Source organism: Astatotilapia calliptera, chromosome 8 (genome assembly GCF_964374335.1).
Source record: "Astatotilapia calliptera chromosome 8, fAstCal68.1, whole genome shotgun sequence".
Classification (NCBI taxonomy): domain Eukaryota; kingdom Metazoa; phylum Chordata; class Actinopteri; order Cichliformes; family Cichlidae; genus Astatotilapia; species Astatotilapia calliptera.
In genome coordinates this window covers 1495312-1521375 of record NC_137429.1, presented here as the reverse complement: position 1 = coordinate 1521375, position 26064 = coordinate 1495312, and the positions used below count along the sequence as shown (strand labels likewise).

Genomic DNA, 26064 nt, shown 5'->3' with positions numbered 1-26064 from the left:
CCTTTTCTTTGCAACTAGAGCCAGAAGCACTGTTGGAGCACACCAAGCAGCTCAGGCTGTAGCCTTTGGGATCAGTTACTTGATAGAAGTGAAACAAATAATTTAAACATCGAATTACAATCAAATGCACAGAACACTCAGCTTTATTAAAGTCTTTATTCCATATCCAAAAGGCTTCTTGAAAGCAGATACATGCTCTTTAGTTTCACCTGCAAGATTAAGCAGAAATAAGTCAATTAAAAAGGACCTTCAGTCATTAATGCGTCACTGCATGTAGTTACCTCATTAGACTTTTATCCCTTGAAATCCACTCGCACGTCTTGGGTACTGTGGCAGTACAGGACTCAGAGGATGGTGGCCCAAGATATTATTAGAATATTTGGAGTGAGAAAGTACTTCTCTTCCTCGCTGGTAGCCAGTTCCAGTCTGGACAAGATGGGACGAAGGCAATGAAGGTACCTGAGGGAGCAGCGCAACCATACCTAGTGGCACCTCATAAGTAGACCAGGCATTGAAGTCAGGGAAGGGACGTAGTGGCATCCAGTTCCATGGGTGGTTAAGGAAAGAAGAACTTAATACAGGATAATTTTGATAAGGAACACCACCAAGGAATGAATAACCATTAGACCACGTTGGGCGAACCTCTCCAATGGGGCCAACAGGAGCAAAGGACCAGCCTCCTGGAGAGCTTCTAGGGCCAACCCATCCTCCACTCGAGCTCCCAAGGCCGAAGGACCAGCCTCCTGGGCCAACTGCTACCCCAGTGGAGCTCCCAGGAATAAAAGACCAATGTCCTGCAGAGCTGCTAATCCCTCCTCCACTGGAGCTCCCAGGGTTAAAGGACCAACTCCCTGGAGAACTGCCAGGGCCAACTGCTACCCCAGTGGAGCTCCCAGGGCTAAAAGACCAACTTCCTGCAGAGTTGCCAGGGCCAACCCCTCCGGCAGTGGAGCCAGCAGATCCAGGATCAACTCCACCTCCATTGGAGCTGCCGGAGCCAAAGGACCAGCCTCCTGCAGAGCTAACTTCCCCTCCAGCAGAACCATTGTGTTCAGGGCCAGAATCGAGTTCTCCTCCAGTAGAACCATTAGGTCCAGAGCCAGAACCAGCCTCTTCTCCAGTAGAACCACTAGATCCAGGGCCAGAACCAGCCTCTCCGCCAGTAGAGCCATCATGTCCAGGGTTAGTGCCAGCACTTCTAGCACTGGCAGTTACAGCTGGACTAGTTTGCCCTGAATTAAAAGATTTCAACTAAATGTAAGCTTGTAAAACCAAGTTAATTTAAGCTTCTAGGCATTCTGAAGTTGAAGGAATAGCTTACCTTTCATTGTTTGAGGGAAACAAGATCCACTGCTGAAAAGCAGGAAACAAATGCAGGAAACCCTGTGAAAAAACAAACAAGTCTCTGTAGATAAACTACTAAATCAGACAGCATTAAATTTCACTACTCACTTCAAAACAAGCTTGAGCCCCATGTCTGACTCAAAAAGCAGCACGACTCATCTACAGCAAGTTGGGATGAAAAACATGAGGGTGCTGCAGGTTTGTGCTTTAACTGGTGTGTGGTTGCTGTTCGCTTTATATTGGTGCAGTTGCAATTACAGTGATTAACCACACCTGGTAAAACCTGCATTTAGCTTGCAACTTGGAAGTGTTTTACCTATCTACTGAACAGTTAGGAGCAAATGAGTGTAACAGGTTGTCAACCTAATCTTATATTGTTTATATACTGCCTGCTTTTTATTTTCTTTTTTTCAAACAGTCAATATTTTCAGGTTAGTATTGTGGAACTTTGACTTAAAAATGAAATATTGGGATAAATTGAAAATCTAAGATAACATAAAAGCTATTTTTAAAAAACATTTCTGACTTATACTTTTGTTTTTTCCCAGTACAGGAAACAAGCCTCCATAGATATGACCCATGATTCTGAACGTACAATTCTTATGTTTTAATGAACACTTAAACTTAATTTAGATTATGTTTCAAAAACCAACATTTTAAGTCCTTCCAGGCATTTCAGATGGCTGTGGAGTTGCAAGACTTGCTTTTTGAACATTTTGTTCAGAGGGTTACACCAACAAAGATGAAGTGACAGTCCAAACACTGGACTGTTGAATTAAAACATGAGCACAGAGGTTAATTATGGAAAAAAATGAATGATCAATATAGCACTGAGTTTGCATTGAAAATATACCTCATATCGGTATATCTAAATCCTACAGCTATGCTAATGTTGTGCTAAAAATTCATAGGACATTTACGGTTGCACATCTGAAGCCTTACAGCATCAACAAAACCAGCTAATGTTAGCTCAGCTCAAACTTGAGTGTTGTGGTTGCAGATAGCGGGTTGGCAAGGTTCGTCAGCCAGCAAGATAGTTATGGGTTATTCAGGAAATTCATGTTCACCAAATCAGAAAAAATGGTGAACAAAACTAACTCGACTTTCTTCTTACTGTTCCATACACAGTTGTAAGAAACCTGATGTAGGAACATATGATGGGTTTACTCATGCCAGCAATGTTTTTGTGTTACTTGGGGAGCGGCTTAGACACAGGAATGCATTTTCAGCTCACTAGCAGTAGAATTTTGGCACCCAGTTATCCTGCTGCATTTATTTACAGGCCATGATACCCATTATTCAGTGAACATTATTGTATTTAGAAGACTTGGTTCACTGTCCGTAGAGTTAGCAGCACACTGCAACATCTAAAACCAAGATGATTGACAGTCAATGCAATTTTTCTTATGTTTAATGTTTGAAGACATCAGTTCTTGCACAGCTGAGGGTCAGCATCACCTGCAGAAACAAAGAAAAAAATATATATACACAAGTAACGCGTTACTGCCCATCTCTGTTCAGAACAGACCCTTTGTTTACTGGGTCATTATCAACGAACTTCATGTGAAACCCAGAGACTAGGAAGGAAAGGAGAAAAAGGTGTCCAGGAAGTAAAAAACCAAAAGGGCTGATCTCGACAGGAAGGAGATCAACGGTTTCAAATGAAATGAAAGTCACAGCAAAGAACAGGACATCACGTTTTATTCCAACTTGTAATTTTTTAAAGTGCCTCGATAACAAACTTCATGTGGTTAGCATGAAATCTATAAAAATGATCATCAGGCCAAGGTCCAGCATTAGTGTGTGCTCAAACAGGTTAGAGGTTCAACATCTGTCAGCTGGGCGACGTGAAGAATTTCCTCGCTGGCTCTGGTCGACCTCTGAGGACAAAACAAACAAACCATGACATGAGAGAACTGAAACAACAACGCTAATATCTTTAACTTGCATTAAAGGGCTGCACTTATACTGGGAAAACTAAAACCCAGAAATTCTCCCAGTCTTAGAACTAAAGTTAATTTTACTAATACGCATCAGCCCCATGATCTTCCTCAGTATTTGCTCAAGAGTTTGTGGATGTTGCGTTAACGCGGCGTGGTCTTACGCATTGGCCCGGTTCCTGACTCGCCCTCTCACAGATCTTCCTGCTGTAGCTTGGTAACTGTTTAACTCTGGAGATGTCAGTGGCTGGAAGAAACGACCTGAGAGGAAAATATTTATATATATTAAAAAACAAAAACAAGGTTCAGTGCTTCCTTCTTTGTATTAAGAGGTCCAGTTACACTGTGAAAGAAAACAAAGGAGGCTGAGGCAGTCGGACGATTCACAGCGATGGTTAAACAGGCCTCGGGTTTCCCGAAAAATTAAAAAAGGTGCACACTCACCTTGCCCTTCACTCTGGCCCATCTTACTGGTGGAGGAAGAGGGGGGGATTTGGCCAATGAGGATACGCCTCCAGTAATCTTCAGGGAGGGACAACAGGCGGCAGACAACCTGCAGTGAGAGCAACGAGAGCACTCAAAATGAACTCTGAAGATGCAGAGGATAGAGAAATTAATACTATAAAGACATTTGAAAGCAGTGTTACCTAGAAACACTTTTCACATTGCATGTGTGAGCCACACAGAAATGTGGTCACAATTGTGAGTTAAGTGTCGTGATATATGGAGATTATTATGCATGTTTTATTTTGCTGGTTTATTGGTGTAATTTAAATCCACAATGTCATGTAAGTTCCCTGTTGCCAGGAGAGTGTATAACACTGTGGACAGTAGGGGGCAGCAGCGTGCTTTGGGAACTGAGTTTTCCATTCTGGCAAGACTGACCAGGCAGCGTGTCGCCTGTGTTCACTTTCTCTCCTGTTTTACAGGATCGTAATCTGGCTACGCGCCCATCATAGTGGGGCCTGAACACATGCACAAACTGTGATACGAAAGCTTAAATCAAGGCAGAATGGACGACATCACTGCTGGACCGAACGGATCACAGGTGGATGCAGAGCTGGGTCAGAGCACGTAGTGAAGGTGTTCAGGAGTGGGCAGGTCGCTAACTGTGCAGACTGTAAAGTCCGGAGCAGAGCCGCCGACTGAGACTGTGTCAGGCCTGAAGAGCCGGGGGGGGCAACAGGGTTAGGGTTACTGAAACTTTTTCTGACTATATAGCAGCTACGAGGCCAGATATCAAATGCTAGCAGTGACCGGTTCAGTCTGTACTTTATCGTGACTGAAACCAACCATTATCCAAAATTCAACTCGATTATCCCCCCCCCCCCCCCCGCCTTCCGGTCTGGATAATTAGAGAGGCTGACCTTCAGCTGAGTGTTGGTGTCTCTCAAGATGGTGCTGGGTGATGGCTCAGGCATCCCGTGACCCACAATGGTTGGGCCGAACACCCGGGACAAGTTATTCTGGTCCATCTGGCACTGAGGACTCCTCATCACCCTCAAACATTAAGAGCAGTTTAAATAAATTAAAAATAAAAAAAAAAGAGAAATACACACACACACACACACACACACACACACACACACACACACTTTACTTTGGTGATTTATTTATATTACATTAGGTCACAACAGCTGCCTTGAGGTGACCACTTTCTGAAAAAGGACCCAGAAAGCACCAAAGCTCAGAAAGAAAAAGCCTTAAAATCCCAAAGTGCTCATCTGCAGCTCTTCAGGTGTACTCGAATTCTGTGTGGAGACTTCGTGGAAGGACTTACTTGTGTAAATGAATCATGAGGAAGGCAAGGGTGTCCCTGTTGGCCTTTGGCAGCTCTGCTATGGCCTGATACATGGTAGCTGAGCAGTTGTCTTCATCAGTCAGCTCTGAAAAGACGTGACATTAGGCGCTGTCTCAGCTCTGGAATTTAAAGGTCTGAACATACCTGAAGCCTCCATAAAGGTCCTGTGCAGTCTGAAGGTGATCATAGGTTCATTCAGCTTCCTCAGGAAGTCTTTCAGCAGTCCGCAGACCACATGGACATCTTGGACTTTACTGAGCATCAGAGCAGATTTCCCCTGAAGGAAGCAGTCTCTGAGCTCCTTTACCAGACGCTCACCTCCAGGAACTCTGTACAGGCCTCTCTGCAGACACAGGTTAGACATACAGGAAGTGCATGCTGGGGACAGGACTCCAGGAAGTTTTCTTTATCCACATCCTTGCATGCACAGCCCTCTACTACAGGAGGATCCAACCCTCATGTATTCCCAGAGTATCAGAACAAACAGCTGTCTTTATTATTGATACATCCATAAACCCAAATGATCAAAACCGTAACGGCTCACCTCCTGCAGGCCCCTCCTCTCGATTTCGGCCACGCAGTCCACAATCAGCTGAGGCACTCTGGGATGAGTCTGAGGAGCAAAGTCCTCCAACGAGTCCTGAACAAGGTTACTTTATTTATACCCATAGCTAAATTTGCTTTACGGAAAAAAAAAGATAGCATTTGGCATCCCTTCAAAAACACACATACCTAATAAAAACCTGACTATAGTACTTTAAACATTTCAAATCGAAAAGCAGTTCTTATTTAATTCAGTGACAGCAACACGGACAAAGCTGTTTTTATAACGCTTTGTCCTGCATCTTGGAAATGAAAACCTCCGTCCTGAGGAAAGAAGCTGAAATTCACCCCGTAGAGGATGGGAACCATTTTTAAGGCTTGATCCTCTGTACCTGCTTAGAGTACAGGGAGACTGTGGCTCACCTATCAGACGACTGGACCGTCTCACTGATTCAGCGAGTTTTTCTCTGTGACAGAGGTCTGACTGAACCGTGCCATCAAACAAAAGGATAAAACTGACTGAGAATGTTTTATCATTCATGAAAATATCAAAGTTAACATTTTTCAGTCAGTGTCAAATGAGCACGTTTCCTGAGGCAATAAAGGAGCTGGTGACCCTTTTTACAAACTGATTCGCAATTTTGTTCAGTTTTTCATTGATTATGGTCCCAAGATTTTTATATGATTGAACTTGACTTGCTGACCTTTAATTAAAGTGACTCCGTGCCCATTCTTTTGTTTCTTAAAATCAATAACTTCATCTTTAGTTTTAAATATGTTCATTGGAGATAAGACTCCTCCCACCACTGAACAAAGCCATCAATGACTGGACCGTAGCCAGTTTCACCCTCTTTCAGTAAGCGGACAATAACAGAGTCACCTGCATGTTTAATGATGACTCGTGTTTGTATAGAGAGTGAATAATAAGGGCGATAAGACGCACCCTTGGGGAGAACCTGTGGAGGAGAACACTGGGTCAGACTGAACCCCCATTCATTCTAAGTCTTTGTGACCCATTTGTTAAAATATCTACAATCCAGCCCAACGGGTTTTTCCTGATTTCAAACTGATCTAAAAGTCTTGGGGCTGTACAAGCGCAGGCTTTCAATTACACAGCTGTTGTCCAGCTGTTTCACCTCTGTTCCTCACCCCCAACCTGTCGCAGTAGATCGCCTCCCCTCCCTGAGCCCGGTTCTGATGGAAGTTTTTCCTTCCCACTGTCCCCAAGCGTTTGCTCACAAGGCGTCGTCCGATTGTTTTCTGTATCATTGTACGATATAAGGAGTCTTGAGGCAACTGTTGTGATTTTGCGCCATGTAAATAAAACTGAATTGTATTTCACCTGAGCAGTTAAAGAGCCATCCCTGAAAATAAAATAGCTGTTCAATTTCAAGATGGGATCTACTGGCCTTTCAGAGTTGTGCATTTAATTATCAATTTATGACGAAGGTTTAAACAGTCCTGCACCAGGAACCTTTTTTTCTAGAAATGTCCAAACATACAACAGTAATCGAGTGACGAGCAAAACAGACGGAAACTAAACCAGCTCACTAAAGTCGCCCTGTCGTCCATGAACACAACCAACTGAAATGACTGCCGCAGGTTTATTGTGATGCATATTATGATGTCACAGTGAAGCCCCTCCCTCCAGCTCACACCTTAGCTGCCGTTTGAGTTGTACTTCCTGCCAAGGCTGTGCAGCCATCAGCGAACTTCTGTCGGCACTCCGGATGAGCAACCACGCGACAGTTCCTGCACTTCACCACCATCTTACCAAAGCGGATCCTCTTCCCACACGGCGTGCAGGTCTCCGGCCGGATCACCTGGAGGGAAATGACACGTTACTCCATCAGAGGTGATGTCGGAGCAGCTTGAATGTAAACATCAAGGAGGTTGCACCCCATGATGGGAATATCGGCATTACCCTATTGTTGCAATGCTGTTACCAACATGAAAATGCAGCGTGGGCACGAGTGCTGCTGATTGGCTGAGAAAGAGTACAGTAGCCACGGTAAACCAGCCAACTTAAACTTAGGTGTGGGGCGATCGTGGCTCAAGAGTTGGAGTTTGCCTTGTAATCGGAAGGTTGCCGGTTGGAGCCCCGGCTTGGACAGTCTCAGTCGTTGTGTCCCTGGGCAAGACACTTCACCTACCGCCTGCTGGTGTTGGCCAGAGGGGCCGATGGCGCGATATGGCAGCCTCGCTTCTGTCAGTCTGCCCCAGGGCAGCTGTGGCTACACCTGTAGCTGCCTCCACCAGTGTGTGAATGGGTGGATGACTGGGTGTGTAAAGTGCATTGGGGGACTAGTAAAAGCGCTATACAAATACAGGCCATTTACCATTCACGTACAAACAGATATGGACAGTGAGCACATAAACAACAATTCAAAGGAAGCATTTAAGTGGAAGTACAGACATCACTTTTCTGTCTAAATAAAAAGGCAAGAAACTGTAAGAATGTGTAAGCAATTTGAATCTCATGATACATCACATGCTTCAACAAAACTAGTTGCCAAGAATGAGGGCGATGGTGATGCTAGCAGGCGCAGCCCAAACCCCGATGAGGCTAACACGAGCTCGGAGAATAACAAGGTGACACCATCCAAGCTTGATTTCTCTCCTCCACAAACATCTGTGACACGGACGGAATTAAAACAGCCTGAGCGGCAGGTATGTCATCAAGAATATGCTGCTTTATCTACAGTGGATGGTTGGATGGATGTGGCCAATAAGAATGCTTTATATTTGAATATAAGCAGAGGACATTAAAACAGGAAACTCTAATACGACTCTACCGTGAGAACAGCACTCATGTGACTTGAGATGGATTGTCAAAGACAGCCATGGATGTTACATTTTGATTCCTTAGTTTTGTTATACAGTGAACCTATTTGTTTCAGTATTACACTGAAATCACTTTAGTGTGGAACACTTGTTCAGCCACGACGATCTGACATTGTGACGATTTGGCTTCTTTAATTTGCTCAAAAAGTATAAAAGTTTTATTGTACACTTATTACATAGCCAGGTGCAGCCTGCTGATGTGGAATAAATATAAAAAAGGTTGTTTTTTTATTGTTCTATTATTACAACTAGAGATGGACCGATCCGATATTACGTATCGGTATCGGTCCGATACTGACCTAAATTACTGGATCGGATATCGGAGAAAAATAAAAAAAGTAATCCGATCCATTAAATATCACGAAAGGACCTCACAAAACTTGCAACACGCCGTAACTCACCTCAGAACGTTAGCACGTCGGAGCAGTATGCATCACGTGATAGAGCGGCTGTGGCATGCGGGACCTGTCGGTGGTCTGGATAGCATTTGGAGCTTCGCTAGCAACCCGGCATTTCATCTCCGACAAAGTTATCCCCGAGAGAAGTAAAGCAAGTGTGTAAGTCCATCTCTGAATGTTTGTAAAGCATTCCTGCGTTAAGCTTAACGAGCGACTGCCTCTCGCTCTCCGGCTGCTACTTCAATCATGAAACTGATCAATGATCAGCTGATCGGCTCTCTTGTTTGTTTTTGGCCCACTTTGCACCAGAAAGAGGAAACCAGCGGCTGAACAACAGCAGCACGTTTAAGCTTGATCAGCTGTTGTTAGAATTTATTTAATATTACTTTCTACTCGAGGATCTTTTTCTACGTAGCTGACGCTGGTAACTGTGCAGGGGCGGATCTAGCAAAGTTTAGCCAGGGGGGCCGATAGGGCATTAACAGGGAAAAGGGGGCACAAAGACATACTTTTCTTTCTTATTCTCATTTAAAATGTCGAGCTTTTAATAAATAATTATCTGACACCCAAAGTTTTAATTTGATGTAAAATGAATAGAAGTCAATTACTGTATATAGTGACTATTAAGTCTAATATATATACCCTAGTAAGCTATAGTACTTTTTCCTTTGGGAAGGTACCATCTGTGCAGTCTGCAATTTTGTTGAAGAAAGATGTTGAATCTATTTAATATTTCTTGAAAAATAATTGATTTCTGTGCATTTTTTTCACACTGCATCAAATTAAGGTTGATTACGTCGATTAAGCATCATGAGGTGGAGCGTGAGGGGTGGTTCCCTATTTTTTATTTATTTATTTTTGTTGTTGCTGGGAGTTGGAACCCTATTAGTTAGGTTGCTTAATATTTACGCTACTCTTTAAAATACCAGAATAGGGAGGATGGTGTAGGTTTAAGTTTATTAGATTGATCAGTATTGCTGAACTATGAAATATTTTTTTTGTATACAGGTATAACAGAATAGCTTTAGTGTAGTTGTTGTTTTAAACTTGAGTATGAACTTATACAAAATGCAGCAAGATATTTAAAAAACAGTTTTGTTGATTAAAAACACACTATATCGGATTCATATCGGTATCGGCAGATATCCAAATTTATGATATCGGTATCGGACATAAAAAAGTGGTATCGTGCCATCTCTAATTACAACATGTGGAAATAATTCCACACCAGTTACATGATATCCAACCTGTGTCTATAATATCGTCACAGTGACATTTGAACAGTTTAGATTGTGTTTCCTGTTACTTCCTTCTGGTAAGTTCATTTATTTCAATGTATTCAGTTTTATAATAAACTACTGAACATACTAAAATGTATATAGTCAAGTATAGTAAACATTTTTTCAAAGTAACGCAAATGTTACTTTTATATTACCATAACCAAGTTACTAACTCAGTTACTTCCACAAAAAAGTAAATGGCCCAACGCTCGTCGTACCGTCTTTGACACAAAGGTGTGTTTGGAGGCTTTCTGGTCTCTGCCAATGTTCCCGACTTTCTCCTCGACCAGAGCTTCACCCTCAGGACCGGGGACCGAGTCATTGCAGGGAAACCACACCGAGGTCTGGCCTGAAGGACAGAGTGCAAAACACGGGTTCTCTCACCTGTTCTGACAGCAACAGATTAAAAGAAACAAACAAACAAACAAAAAAAGAGGCTAAAAGAGAAACTCAGAACTCCTCTGACTGATTCTCTGATCGGTCGTCTAAAGCATGATGTCCAAAGCAGTCCAACTGTAGTGAACCTGGTAGATCCTCATTCTTTAAAAGCAGAGGTCTTGTCATTAATCCGTCACTGGTCTGGACACATTTGGACATGAAGCTGAAATGAATTAAATATCTATCCATCCAGCATACAGGCAGCCCCTCAAACGAGCCCCCCAGTAAGTAAAATTACTAAAGTTTGGAGTGAAGAGTATGATTCGGTGCTTCAGGACTGCTTTGGTGCTACAAACTGGGTTGTGTTTAAGACTGCACAGACACCTTAATATTGCATGCTCTGTATATATTATGACTGAATGCTGAAACTACTTGCACTTTCAATTCTGTTTACACCCACATATAAGCTACAAGATCTACAAAGCACTGTTTTACTTATTATTACCTTCTTTTAGTTGTGTGAATCGAATCTGCAAAGTAAGAATTCGCTCTGCGAACGTGACAATAAACATCTTATATCTTGAATGTAGAGCTGACCTCCTGCTGAGACGCTACACTCCTGGGTGATAGTCTGGGGAGAGTTTTCGGAGGTTTCCTGAGTGATTCCCAGCACCATGTGGACCTGGCCTCCAGTGTCATTAGAAATGATGGAGGCCTTCACAACGGTCTCCACCTCCTGAGTAAGTTCAAAGAATCAGAGCCACAGGAGAGCCTTTAGAAACATGTTGTTTTATGGCGGTTCCTCTGCAGAGGCTATCAGGACGACTTTCATAGTTTGAGTCAGTGGAGGCATCAGAAACGTTCAGGTACAGCAGGAACAAACAGAACTTTAAGCAGTTAATTCTTTGGTTCATTAATGACTTTGTTGTGGTAGATTTATAATAAACATGGCAAATCACCAGCCACTTCATTAGGTACAACTGTTCAACTGATTGGTTAATCAGATACTTGCATTAACAATCACACAGCAGTGAATCATTCAGAACAGAAAGTGAGTTAAGTGAGTCTGAACTTAAATTGTTGTTGGTCTGCATTTCAGAAACTGCTGATCTGCTGGGATTTTTCCACCAACCATCTCCGAGTTTACAGAGACAGAAGACCCACCTGTCCCGGCAGCTAGCCAATTGTAATTTCTAATCATATCACTGCCATGTTCCTCCCAGCTCTTTGTTAATCTGCCCCATAAAGAATTAAGACAAGGCCCAGCCGAGTACTAACAAGGCGAGGTCAAGTGAGAACATAACATCTCAGTCGGTTCACCTTCTCCACAGTTTTCCTCTCCAGAAGCTCTGCTGACAAGTTCCTGCCTCTGCTTCGTTTCCTGACCGTAGCACCAACAGGCAGACCCATCGAGGAACGCTGTGGAGAACAGCATATCATCAGAAAGCCAGGGGAGCAGAGGCTGCACCCTGCACCACCGGCGAAATGTTTCCACGCAAAATCTGATGGATGAACAAATAAGTAAATATAGGACAACGTGTTACCCTCCTCTCTCTCGCTCGAGACCTCAGCGGTTGGATCACAGTTGTGTCCAAATCCTGAAACACCATGACAAAGAACGTTAAAGTGTTCTTACACTGCAGGCATGGTGCACGTGTCGGGTTAATGTTCGTACCACATCGTCGTCGGTGCGATCGTAGCTGATGTCAGAGTGAGACAGGAAGGACGACTCATCGATCACAGGCAACCTGACAAAAGAGTTTTATCATCTTTAGTGAAAAGTCTTCACTCCGTTTCAAACAGACTTTACAGAGGACTCTGCTTCTTTAACCTGCATTCTCTCTAATGCCCAGCAGGTGGCAGCTCTGACCTTATTACTGGTCCCTGAGCTCAGTAAACTCTTTCCTGCTTTAAGGTCTGATTGAGATTAGAGATGGCACGATACCACTTTTTTATGTCTGATATCTGATATAGTGTTTTTTAATCAATAAAACAGTTTTTTAAATATCTTGCTGCATTTTGTATAAGTTCATACTCAAGTTTAAAAACACAGTACAAACACTGAAGCTATCCTGTTATACCTGTGTGTGAAAAACACACTGCACTCAAAATATTTCATAGTTCAGCAAAACTGTTCAATCTAATAAACTTAAACCTGCTCCAGCCTCCCTACTCTGGTATTTTAAAGAGTACTTAGCAGAAATATTAAACAACCTAACTAACAGGGCTGCAAACTCCCAGCAAAAAAAACAAAAGTGAACCCCCCCACCCTCCACCTCATGATGCTTAATCGATGTAATCAACTTTAATTTGATGCAGTGTGAAAAAAAATGCACAGAAATAAATTATTTTTCAAGAATAATTAAATAGATTCAACATCTTTCTTCTACAGAACTGCAGACTGCACAGATGGTTCCCAAAGTAAAAAGTACTACAGCTTACTAGGGTATATTAGACTTAACAGTTACTATATACAGTAATGGACTTCTATACATTTTACATCAGATTAAAACTTTGGGTGTAAGATTCAGATAATTATTTATTAAAAGCTCGACATTTTAAATGAGAATAAGAAAGAAAAGTATGTCTTTGTGCCCCCTTTTCCCTGTTAATGCCCTATCGGCCCCCCTGGCTAAACTTTGCTAGATCCGCCCCTGCACAGTTACGTCAGCTGTAGAAAAAGATCCTCGAGTAGAAAGTAATATTAAATAAATTCTAACAACAGCTGATCAAGCTTAAACGTGCTGCTGTTGTTCAGCCGCTGGTTTCCTCTTTCTGCTGCAAAAACAAACAAGAGAGACGATCAGTTTCAAAGTAGCAGCAGGGGGGGGGGGGGGGGAGAGGGAGAGAGAGAGAGAGAGAGAGAGAGAGGCAGTCGCTCCATATATCGGTGTTTAAGCTTAACGTGGGAGATGAAATGCTGGTTTGAGGCTACAAACACACACAGCTGCTCTATCACGTGACCACACTGCTGCGACGAGCTACGGTTATGAGCAGAGTTACCCGTGTGGGACGTTTTGATATTTAATGGATCGATTACATTTTTTATTTCTCTCCGCTATCCGATCCAGTGATTTAGGTCAGTATCAGACCGACACGATACATAATATCAGCTCGGTCCATCTCTAATTGAGATTGTTGATATCATGGTCCTGTTAAAGTCAGAGAGGAGCAGGAGGCAGATTATGGGCGGGGCTACCTGTGATTGCCGTGTGAGCGTACAGGTGCCCTCAGGTGTACCCACAGCATGTTTAATCTAGTTTCAAAAAGGGGTTTTGTTGTTTGTTGTTTATGTTTTTTGTTTTAAGTGGGCTTCATGAATCGGGGGGTGATGTCACAGTAGCTGCTTCCATCTTCTTTATACAGTCTTGATGTTTTATCATTAGATTCATTTCAACAACGATTTAACTTGTAAACCTGGAAAACACTTTCACCAGTGTCGGACTCATCAGCAAGGACCGTGATTGGCCGCCACCTCACCGTCTGGTGCTCCTCTGCAGTGTCATGTTCCCCCCTTTGTGCTCAAACGTGGCCAAGAGAGACTTCTGCTCATCGTTCAGACAGGCGCTGGATTTCGTGTCGTGGACGAGGATGTCGCACATTAGCTGCATCTGCCTCTGCTGGAAGCACAGGACAGAAGTCTGTGAGCTCCCCCCACAGGCTGAACAGCTCATTATAAACAGACCTGATGAGGGAGAGAGTGATGAAGGCCTACAAACGAAATAAACCATGGTGCACTCATTTTACTGTGTTTCAGTCTGAAAACAGCGAGGCAGTGTAGATCAACGAGAGGCTGACGGAGGATAAATATGCTTTGATTCAGGGGCCATTTGAGTCCATTTTTGGGGGTGCTGAATCAGAGCCATGTTTCTTTTTGGCTGAAAAACATTACACCAGGTAACCTGCAGTGCTGAAACGTGTTTTCCGACGATGTTTGCTGCCCTACAATCCGTCCTGCTCTGTAGTAAAATCAGCGACATTTCACCGTCCTGTTGCTAACATTGAAATGTATACAGCCTGTTTAAAATCTAAAACATAAAATTGTCCGTAGCTGCTGTTGTTACCACTGTCCTGTTTGAAATGGATACCAACTAACTAACTGGATGCCCATTAACCTTATCACTCCTGTTGTGTGTGTGTGTGTGTGTGTGTGTGTGTGTGTGTGTGTGTGTGTGTGTGTGTGTGTGTGTGTGTACAGAGAGACAGCCAGGTTCATAATGGATATGAGGAAGTTTTTTCCAAAAAAGGAGCCACATTCAGGTAAATGTGTAAAATCAAATGATCCATCAATAAAGGATAATGTTGGATCAGTGTTTTAGTATTTATATCTTTTATTAGATGATATAGATATCTCTATATAATATTTTGTAATAATTTATTCTGTTTTGGGAGTTTTTTTTCCCCATCTGTTTTATATTAAACACACATTAAAAGTGAATCTCTGTCCAAAAAATGCACTCAGTTTACTTTTTACTCACTGTGAGCATCATTCATTATTCTCCCCAGTAATTAAGGTTAGGATATGTATTTTTTGTTTTTATTCCAATCTTTTTATTCCAATAAGCTTGATCAGATTCTATGGTTTTGTTACAGACTTTTCAGAAAAAGTTCTCTTTTCTTTCACAAATGTGGGATTAAATTGTGTTTAAATGTACAAGACAGTGATGTCATGTTTTGTGACGAGGACCCAGGCACCAAGAGGCTTGATGAATTTAAGAATAAAGAAATTTGCAGACTTGCACAGAGATGGTAACATTATGATGACTGATAACAGAGACGAAGGCAGCAGACGACGAGGACAGGGAGGAACAGGGGTTTAAATGCACCAAGGAGACAGTCAGAGGGAATTTGGGACAACTGGAGGCATTTAGGGATGCAGGGACTGACAGAGACGGGGAAGACGTCTCATCGTGACGAGTAAAGTTTATCTTGCCTGGGTGGGCAGCTCTCCTGATGCTCAGCACCCCCAAAGCTCTGATCCTAGAATCACCCCTGCTCTGATTCAAGAAACACCTCTGCTGAAAGAAATCACTGCAAAGAGCTCTGAGGATTCAAACTCAGGTTACTGTGACACATGGGCTTTTTATTTTTAATATCCCCATTTAATTAAGATTCAGGCATAATCTAATGCACTTACACGGGATTCAAACTTTCATGGCATTTCACGTGTATCTTCTGGATTTAGCAGAGAGAAGTGGCTCTGTGTGTAAACTACTGAGAAAAAGCAACCGGGGTTAAGGTCATTGCTGCTGAGTTTTAGTAAAATGCAGCATTATGCGGCAGAAGACAAGATTGTGTGTCGGCTGACTGCGCTGTGTGTTTTTCTGTCAGTGCCAAAGAAGCTCTTGGTGTTCTCAGAGCGCATTAACATGGTTTAACTGCTCAGACAGTGAACTAGCTCCAAAACAACAACTGATCCAACAGCTGCAGAAACGTCCCCGTGTTACATGAAACACGAATCAGAAACATGTAAACCTGCCAGCCGTGATTTCCACCTCTAACCTTGAGGTCTCGCCTCACCAGGTATTGGTAGTCGGCCTCCACCTTGTAGCGTTTCTTCATCTCAACGTCCAGCTGATTGCGGGCGTGTTTCAGCTTCACTTCCAGAGCGGCTTTGGCCACGTCCGACTTCACCAGCAGCTCTTTGTACTTCTTCAGCTCCAGCTCGGCGTGCAGCCACTTCTTTCTGACCTCCTCGAAGTTTTTCACCAGCTCGATTGTCTCTGAGAGAGCAGACCGATTAAAAGTGTGTAACTACCAAACCCGTCTTACCTGTCGAATTTTAGTTTGGCATTTTATATAAAAACAGGTCAGAGGTCAGCAGAGAGCGCCCACATGCAGATTTATCCACGAATGAGGTGAGTTTAGGGGTTATGTCATGTGATCTACTGACAGCTGATTGGTGTCGAGTGTTGTTCTCACCCTGCTCAGTGCGCATGCTGTTTTCCTCCATAGTGATCCTCTGGAGACACAGAGCCAGCAGCTCCTCCACAATGACCCGAGACTCCGCCATCAACGACCGGATGTGCCTCCACCTGTCAGAGAGGGCGGTAGCTGTAACGCAGCAGTAAGAGAGCCCAGAGCTCCCAGAGAAGGGGAGGTCACAGCAAAGTCTTGAACCCTTGCTTATTTTACAGCAAGTCCCACTGACACCTTTCCCAGAAACCCGAGCACAAGAAAACAACATGAAAAGCAGCAAACACTGATGATGGACACGATGGATGGAATCAAACCTCAGATCACCTCCCACACTGACGCTTTGAACTCCATACTTCTTTATGATGAAGCAGTGGGCCTGAGCTCGCTCAGTGTCACTGATTACCTCTGCTTCAGTATACCACTCCAAAACAAAACATGGGTTGGTGTCGCTGAAGCAGCACGTTGTTGTGTTGATTTTACAGGTGTGTTGTTGACTTTTGCCATCAACCGCTGGTGTATAACAACAACAACAACACATCATCAGTGCTGAACACAGTCAGTGAATCTGACTGAAGCATCTTACCAGAAATCTGATGCGTTGTATTATTTCTGTCAGCTAAAAGAATTTCATGAAATGGGATTAATTTAAAAAAGAAAAAGATATTCTTTACCCATTTATCGATTTTACTCTATTTTTGTAACCAGGTAGCATGAGCCATCCCATCTAAGAAGCAGTGACGTGTCCAGCAGGGTGGCCTGGGGGGGCCACAGGCCACCTCCCCAACCACACTGGCTACCCCAGGTGCCACCCTGAAGCTAAAACGATTAAAATCTATGAAATATCAAATGTATGATTATGTTTTCATAGTGAAGCTCAGATATCCGAGTGTAAGTGAATGCAGCATTGGCTTCTGCACTATGAGCATCATGTTAGCAAAGGTAGGAGGAGCCAAGCACGAAAGACGGCACCGCAGAAAACTATTTTTCGGCAAAACATAGGTTAACATAGCTGGACTGGCCATCGGGCATACCGGGCATTTGCCCGGTGGGCTGATGACTTATTTTCTTTGTAACGGCATGAACAATGAGAGGTGGTGGATTGGCCAGATGCTGGCAGATGTGTAAAAATAACTCAGTTGTTTGGTGGTGGCCAGTGCTGGTCAAGTTACTTGAAAAAGTAATCAGTAACTAATTACTGATTACCTCCCCTAAAAAGTAATCCCGTTACTTTACTGATTACTTATTTTCAAAAGTAATTAATTACTTAGTTACTTTTTAAAAACACGATTTACAACCTGAAGAGGTGATAAATAGATCTTTCAGCCCAATTCTACTTTTTCTGCATAATCATCATACAAAATGTAATCAAATGGAAAAGTCTCTTTTTAAAACTTGTTTTATTAGTTTTAATCTTTTAACTTTATGCATCAAGCAAACATTTAATTATCTGCAACATTCTCTGAGTTGAATAAATTAGTTTAACATTTAAACCTATTTTCTGCACATTCCAGCACATAAAATAAAATATTTTTTGTGTTTACACTCAGTCTTTCAAATAGATGCAAGTAAAACACAGCAGAAAATAAATAAAGTCAAAGACTCAGCGGTCCTGTTGCTCTATTTTCACCTGTAAAGCAGGAGTGGGGTAGGCGGAGGTTTACCCTGGTGCAGGTGTGCCGCGGTCAGTGGAAGAATCCGCGAGTTTCTCTGTGAGTTTCCCATTACGTCGTAGCTACTCGGTGCTTGTTGGAAGTTTAGGGGTTTTTTTGCTGTAAAAAGAAGTTTTCTTCCCACGCACAGCGGACACTAATGTTTTTGTCACATTTTATGGAATCAAACTCAAAGTAAGGTCAGTGCTTCCACGCTTTAAACGCTGCACGCTCATACTCTCTCTGCACTCGATATGTGATCCATTGTTGATCTGCACACAGCTGTTGTCACGAACGTCGCACTCGCTTACGTCACTGTCGTGAGACATTCTCACAAAAAAAAAAAAATCACGGTTTTAGTAACGCAGTAACGCAGCGTTCCTACGGGAAAGTAACGGTAATCTAATTACCGTTTTTGCAATAGTAATCACTTACTTTACTCGTTGAAAAAAGTAATCAGATTACAGTAACGCATTACAAGTAACACGTTACTGTCCATCTCTGGTGGTGGCTATGGCGAAGCTTCCACAGAGGCAACAGGTGGATGAGGGAAGGGGAGGCAGGAGGAGGAGGGACCTGAGGCGGCCCCCGGTCCGAGTATCAGGTGAACTGAACTTCAGGTAAGAGGTGCTAGCTAGCATGACGGAGTTTCTATACAGCTGGGTGGTTGCTATGATGTTACTGATAGTGAACTTTATTTTATTCATGAGATTAGTTAGTAGAGTTTCCAACGGCTCCTTAAAAAAATGGAATGGTCCCTCATTCAGAGGAAATATTACACGTTTCGTGCTGAGCTGAGAAGAGACGCAGTTTGTCCCGGACTTCAGCTAGAATGGAAAAAAGGCACAAAGCTGGAGTTATTCTGTCGTTACGCTGCACAGCTGCCTCTTCTTCTCTCATTCTCTCCCTCTCTCTCCTCTTTCTACTTCAATCATGAACCTGATCAATGATCAGCTGATCGGCTTTTCTCTCTTGTTTGTTTATCGCCCACTTTGCCAGAAAGAGGAAATCAGCTGATGTCGCGCTAAACAACAGCAGCACGTTTAAGCTTGATCAGCTGTTGTTAGAATGTATTTAATATTAATTTCTAGTATCAGCTGATGTTTGCTGGAGCCACAGCTGTAAAGCTGCTGGTCATGATGTCGGTTTGGATATGTGGTGAGAGGGAAACATGAAGATGAAACCAGGAGATGTCCTTACTGAACCATCAGAGCTGTGATGGAGAAACAGGTTTACCTTTTAGGTGACATGGATGAGTTGAAGTTATGAACTGTTTCTGGGAGACAAATAACACCAGGATCCTTTTCTGTGTAGCTGACAGCTGGTAACTGTCATAACTGCTGCTAGGCTTGGGCTGGCCTGCAGCTCGTCGGCAGAAGTCGTTTTTGTGAACTCCATTGTACACGAAGCGATCTTCACGGGTGGGGGGGCAAAACGATCTGGTCGATATGCAAGATAACTTTAAGACATTTGTCCAATTGATCATGGATGGAACTAACAAACGTTGGACAGCATTCTAAGGGATGCACAGGATGTTAAATCCAGCCTGCAATTCATGGATGGGGTTGTGACCGAGCTGCAAACTGAAGAGAGGCGCATTAAAAGCAAACTTTTTTTTTTGCCTGTCCCGTTTGGCTCTTTTGCATCATAATTGTTGTCTAAAGGCAAAGAAAGATGCCCAACGGATTTACTTTACCAAATTGACCATCCCAGCCTTGCCGTAATGGCAAGGCTGGGATAAAAGCAAACTAAAAGAGTTTGAATCGGCGGTCAGCAGCATACGCGAGGAACATTTAGAAAATCAATCGAGAAGGAACAACATTGTGGTGGATGGATTAATAGATGAAAAAGCAGAAACGTGGGAAGGATCAGAGGAGAAAGTCCGACACATGCTGAAGAACAAGCTGGGCCTGGATAGTGACAGCATTCAAACTGAACGCGCTCACAGAGTCCGTCCCTACAAGGAAAATGGACGAGCCGGGCCGATTGTGGTCAGACTACAAAGATTTAAAGATAAACAATTTTCTCATCTGCCAAAAAACTGAAAGGTACCAATCTTTACATCAACGAGGATTTTTCAGAGTCCATCAGGAAGAAGAGGAAAGAACTGTTACCACAGCTGAGAGCGGCCAGAGACAGGTGATATTGCCGTCCTGAAATATGACAAATTAATTGTTAAACCGAGGCCACAGAACGCCGGAATTAATATTTAGACTTCAGCAATGTTGCCATTTGTAGCTGTTGAGATCGATCGGTCTGCAAATGTCCGACCTTATACTTATTCCCGGATTCTCCGGTAAAGGTTTTTCAGTGGCTCATGTCAATATTTGTAGCCTTAAATATAAGATTCAGGAAATTCAGTCACTGTTGTCAACAAATACGATAAGTGTGCTGGCTATTTCTGAGACACATGTAGATGCTGCCTTTGAGAATAATGAATTTGAAATAAACGGTTATAAGTTGTATAGGAAGGACAGAAACAGCCCGATACATTAATGATAGCAAAGCAAACTACGTATGGACTTAATGTTTGACGACCTGGGAACTGTGTGGGTTCAGTTACACCCGCTTTATGGCAGGCCTGTATCAGCAGGTTGCTGCTACAGACCGCCGAGTAGCAATATGTTGTATGTAGAACGAATCTGTGAAATGCTGGAAAGAGTAACTGAGGAAAACAAAGACAAGATCTTATTAGGAGACTTTATCAGTTGGTCAGCTCCTTCTTGTCCTTTAGGGAAAAAGTTCATCAGCGTCGGCTTGTTGCCCGTCGTCTCAGATCGTCAACATTCCCACCCAGGTCACGGTCAACACCGTCATAGGTCATCATGTATTGATCATATGTATACAAATGTTCCTGAGCATTGCTCTAATATCGTTTGTTCCAGTTGGTTATAGTGACCATAATATTGTAGGTTTGACCAAGAAAACTGCACAAAAGATTATTTTTCACAGATCATACAAAAATTTCAATGCAGACAACGTAAAGGAAATTCACTGGACTGACACCTGCCTCGAGAGTGTCCCTGAAATGGCTTTATCTATGTTTATTGAAAACGTTTGCTACCTGGCTGACAAACATGCCCCCGTATGGAGATGTACTGTTAAGAAGAACTTGGCTAGATAATGAATTTAAGGCTGCAACGTCAGAAAGAGATAAAGCAAAAGCACATAAGTCTGTCAGTCCACAAGAGTGGGCAAGATATCGCGAGTTAAGAAATCAAGTAACTAAATTGAATATGTGCAAGAAGAAAGAATATTATCAACTGAAGCTCAAGGAGGCCGATAAGGACGGAAAGCAGGTGTGGGAAGTTTTAAATATAACGGGTAGAGATCTTGCTCCGGTGGTGTCTCACATCTACACGGGTGGAACGTTTATAAGTGAAGCTAAGGCCAATAATGTTTTTAATTACTACAGCAATAAAATAACACATTTAAAATCTAATATGAGCCGAGGCGATCCCACCTTATCACTTATACAGGATGTTATCGTGAATAATAAGCAAAGCCAATTTAAGTTTGAGGCAGTGAGTGTTGAGATGGTAGAGCGCTTATTGATATCACTTCCTGACGATACATCCTCTGATAACACAGACAGCAAACTGCTCAAAGTTGCAGCCAAGTTTGTGTCCCTATGTCACATATGTAATAGATCTTTGGCATGCAGCTCATTTCCATTGCAGTGGAAAGAATCGAAAATAATTCCCATCCCTAAAAACAAGAATGACGTTTTTAATGGTGTCAATAGCAGACCGATTACTGGTCTAAGTAAAATTATGGAGAGGATCGTCTATGATCAAATCCAACATTACCTAACAGAAAATCAGTTACTCGCTCAACATGCCTACAAACCTGGTTATTCCACCAGCTCAGCTCTCAGTCACATGACAGATAACTGGTATAAATATCTAGATAATGGGAATTTGGCCGGGGTGGTATTTTTGGATTTTAGTGCTGCATTTGATAAATCATGATCTTTTGATAGATAAACTACAATGTTATGGGTTTTCACCAGCTGCTTTGTGCTGGATGGAAAGTTTTCTGTCTGAAAGAAGGCAACAGGTTTATTATAACGGTTATTTCTCGGAGGGCTGTGAAATGAACTGTGCTCTACCCCAAGGCCTCGGTCCACTTCTCTATTCAGTCTCCACGAATGATCTGCCGTACGTCCTGGATAAATCTCATCTTGTAATGTATGCTGATGACTCCACCATGTTTTATTCAGCCAGTAGCTACTCTGAATTGACCAGCGTGTTACAACTAGATTTGCTGAACATATTTGACTGGATAAGTAAAAACAACGTGATTTTAAACGTGTCTAAATCCAAATCCATGTTAATAGGAAGTAGAGGACGCTTAGTCAACAGCCCACAGCTAAACCTTTCCATAGCTGGATCGGTATTAGAACAGGTCACCCAGACTAAATTACTTGGTGTTACCATAAACCACCACCTTTCATGGTCTCAGCACATCAACTCTGTTATAAGGAAAATGGGACAGGGCATAGCTATAGCTAGGAAATGCTCCCTTTATATCACTTCTTCAATTATGAAAGATGTCATTAATGCACTAGTGTTATCTCATCTAGAGTACTGCTCAATCATTTGGTCTGCAGCTAATAAGACAGATCTGAACTTCAGTTAGTCCACAATAGGGCGGCCAGATTAGTGTTAAGGTGTTCACATTATACAAGTATTGATAAAATGCACGATAAACTTTCTTGGCTTTCTGTACAAGCTAAATTATACTATGGCTTACTTGTATTTTTAAAGAAAGCAATACTGGTAAACACACCACTTTTTTTTTTTTTATGCTCAGCTGCAGCATCCAGATGAAATACATAATCATGCTACACGATTCTCAACTAACCACAATTTAGTAACTCCTTGAGTTAAAAGTAACTTTTTGAAAAACTCTGTTATATTTAAAGCATCTTTTCAGTGGAATAAGTCGCCTTATGCAATTAGAGAATTGGCTTCTATTCATAATTTTAAAAATCACCTAAAAGCCTATTTAGGCAGCTTTTAATTTATTTGTAAATGTTGTAAGAGGGTAATGTCACTTGTAACGGAAATTGTGTATTTTGTTTGAGTGTTTTTTATAATTTTTGATATTTACATGCTTATATTTTCAGAATTGTAAAACCTTATTGTGGATGGAAGAGCCACATTATGTGGACATTTTGCATCCAACTCATTGTGTAACATTTTATTCGGTGGTATTTGATGGTTTGGGCCCCAGGCCAAAGACTAGAAAATATGCTGAAGCAAATCTTCCCTTTGGCTTCACCTGCACAAGTGCCGAGGTAGGTCTCCCTGCAGGGTTGGTTTTCGCTGGGCTCTTCAAATCACAGACAAACTGTATTCCACATGCTTGATTTTTAGTTCACAAACACTTGTTGTAATGACTAACTGCTCCTGACATGTTGGAGATGTTTGCTCTTTATACAGTAAAGTTACAGCGGGATACAAATAACATCAGGCTGATCCTGCCACGATTTGTTCCCCCGGTTCAAATCACAGACTAACAGGATCCCACAGCTGTTTATGTTTTTGAACCCATTCTGCACAGAGAGGCGTTTTTTAAAAATGCATTGACAGCAATGTTGAACATTATTACACAGGAAAAAACAACTACACGTAAAATAATCACACCGTGACGCCTCTGCCTTTCTAAATGGAGGGACAGTAACTGCGTGTAAACCTGCAGACAGTCAGATTAACAGTATTTCGTCTCTTTCTGCCATTCTGCAATTCATCTCATGTAAACAATAACGTGGCCACAGCGTGACGTGGAAAAAGGCACATACCTTTGATGTTGTGTGACCAACTCTGTATTCCTCATCCACACGTAAACGCAAAAAAGGAGTTTTAAAAAAATCTCCGTTCTCGGTGATTCGCCATTTACGTGGACGAAACAGCTGCGTGTTCAAAAACACCCGTGTAGGTGCGGACGCAGCGTAAAAGAGTTAGTAGTTTATTTTATTACTACCTGTAATTTATTGCAGTTTACTTGTATTTGCTTAATTTTTTAGTAAGTGTGAAATAAACCGCAATGGAGTTTGAAAACAAAGTGTGTGTGTGTGTGTGTGTGTGTGTGTGTGTGTGTGTGTGTGTGTGTGTGTGTGTGGTTGGAGGATGTGTTTGACACTTTAAGAGCCGATGCCATCAGAGCACACACTTACTGTGCAGTAACACGGAATTGCTGATTCCAGTCTTCTTCCACTCGAGATTTGCACATTTCGTTTTAACCCTAATTATGTATTTTTGTGACAGGTGACGTCACCTTCCTGTCAGACACGTGAAAACAACCTGAGGACGGCCAGGACATTAAAGCAGCAGGTTAAATAACGTTTATAAATAACGTATGGCAGCCTCGCTTCTGTCAGTAGTGATGGGCAGATGAAGCCCCATGAAGCACTGAAGCTTTTCATCCAATTGGTTCACCCCAACGCGAAGCTTCATGAAGCTTCATTTGCTCTAGCAGGACACCTACTGGACGTAAAAATAATAGCTGGCATGAATTTGAAGAGTGTGGCATTTTGCACACAGCCTGTAAATGTCAACAACAAAAGGAGTGTGTAAAACATGTATATTGTAGTGATGGCAGTATACTGTGTATATTTATAGTGGCAGTATGGGAAATGATTATTTGGAAATGCTTGAAATGGAAATGATCATTTACTGTGAGGTGAGGTGTGGTTGTGGTGTGGACAGTAGTTGTGCTTTTGTAACGTTGAGGTATGGACAGCTACACAGTCCTGCCTGTTCACATTTTATTCTGTAAAAACTAAATTTTCACTGCTTTTATGACCTTTTTAGTGGGGAGAACATAGCTGGGATTTAATGATTTAACAAATCTTTTGAATCCTTTGTCCTCCACAATGCTAAATGGCTGGGAGTCCTCAATCACCATGCTGACCAGGTCTTCATCTATTTGAGATTGTTCTCCTGAGGAAAGACAATAAAGATAAAGCACAAATATAAATATCACACACGTAACTTATTACAGTTGTATAATATTGTTATATCATTTAGTAACATTACTGCATCCTATATTATCATTGCATTTGATGGCTCACCTGGTCTTGCTCCACAATCGGTGTTCCTCTTATTCTCATGCAAAGCTCTGTAGTGCCTAAGCATGGATGAGGTGTTGTTGTTATATCCCAGCTCCCTGGCACAGAGCAAACACTTCACCTTGTACAAAAGTCAAGACAGCTCAACATAAATTGTATTGCAGCATCAGTATTATGGAAATACATCTTCTGTAGAAATTTACATACCTTGTTGGGAGGAATAAAATCAAAATGTTCCCACACAGGGGAGGACATCCTCCTCTTCTTAGCTGGCTCCATTCTCTCCTGACTTTCTCTCCTCACTCTCATAAACCTCCAAACGGTCTCCAAACTCTCTCTAACCGCAGCTCTCCATCAAACACCCACATTTTTTAATGAAGTCTGAGGGGTTTATATCGCTGTCATATCTCGCGGCAAAGTTCGAACCACTTCATGAACCAGTCACGTGGTACAGCCGGGCAGCGAGGCTTCGGACGTCATCATTTTCAGCTCCTCCCATAAATGAAGCAAGCCTCGATACGCGCTTCGCGGAAACGCCCCCTCCATTACTCGACACACGCTCCGAAGCCTCGATACAGAACGTCCCATCACTATCTGTCAGTCTGTCCCAGGGCAGCTGTGGCTACACCTGTAGCTGCCTCCACCAGTGTGTGAATGTGAGAGTGAATGAATAGTGGTGTTGTAAAGCGCTATATGAATCCAATCCATTATTATTTTCGATGTGCACAGCGCAGAAACAGAGACACTGACCTGAGTGACGCAGAGTTTCACGTCCAGGACACGTGCACAGGCTTCAGTCACATCGTGGCCACAGACGTCACAGCAGCTGTTTCTTATCACTGATCAATAACCCCGCCCTCACCTGTCTAGCTCTGCAAGGCAGGTTTATGCAG

General features: G+C 42.5%; 1 protein-coding gene across 5 annotated transcripts; it reads right to left on the bottom strand.

Annotated features, from left to right (window-relative positions):
• Positions 1 to 125: 125 nt before the first annotated feature.
• Positions 126 to 26064, bottom strand: LOC113027956 (rac GTPase-activating protein 1). Of its 5 annotated transcripts, none has more exons than XM_026177819.2 (20): positions 25922 to 26064; positions 16451 to 16563; positions 16049 to 16251; positions 14009 to 14148; positions 12204 to 12276; positions 12073 to 12126; positions 11849 to 11947; positions 11126 to 11264; positions 10369 to 10499; positions 7287 to 7451; positions 5630 to 5725; positions 5230 to 5428; positions 5065 to 5170; positions 4652 to 4784; positions 3729 to 3837; positions 3449 to 3545; positions 1453 to 3224; positions 1322 to 1383; positions 282 to 1232; positions 126 to 209 (listed from the first exon to the last, which is right to left on the bottom strand). In XM_026177819.2, exons 2-17 carry the CDS (start codon positions 16539 to 16541, stop codon positions 3179 to 3181), a joined length of 1881 nt encoding a protein of 626 aa, XP_026033604.2. In that variant the 5' UTR covers positions 16542 to 16563; positions 25922 to 26064; the 3' UTR covers positions 126 to 209; positions 282 to 1232; positions 1322 to 1383; positions 1453 to 3178. The 5 variants fall into 5 exon arrangements, with proteins under 5 accessions (XP_026033604.2, XP_080161401.1, XP_026033602.2 ...); XM_080305275.1 differs by lacking the exon at positions 25922 to 26064 and adding an exon at positions 24278 to 24469 and having other exon boundaries at positions 1322 to 1405; XM_026177817.2 differs by lacking the exon at positions 25922 to 26064 and adding an exon at positions 24278 to 24469.

Bases quoted from the DNA above. Each gene is read 5' to 3' on its own strand.
- LOC113027956 (XM_080305275.1), bottom strand. From the start codon at position 24,333: ATGTGCAAATCTCGAGTGGAAGAAGACTGGAATCAGCAATTCCGTGTT. The intron at 10,500-11,125 runs GTCAGCTCTACA...TCTGTCCTTCAG, and splicing joins GTGTAGCGTCTCAGCAGGAG to GCCAGACCTCGGTGTGGTTT. The intron at 3,225-3,448 runs GTAAGACCACGC...TTTTGTCCTCAG, and splicing joins GTCAGGAACCGGGCCAATGC to AGGTCGACCAGAGCCAGCGA.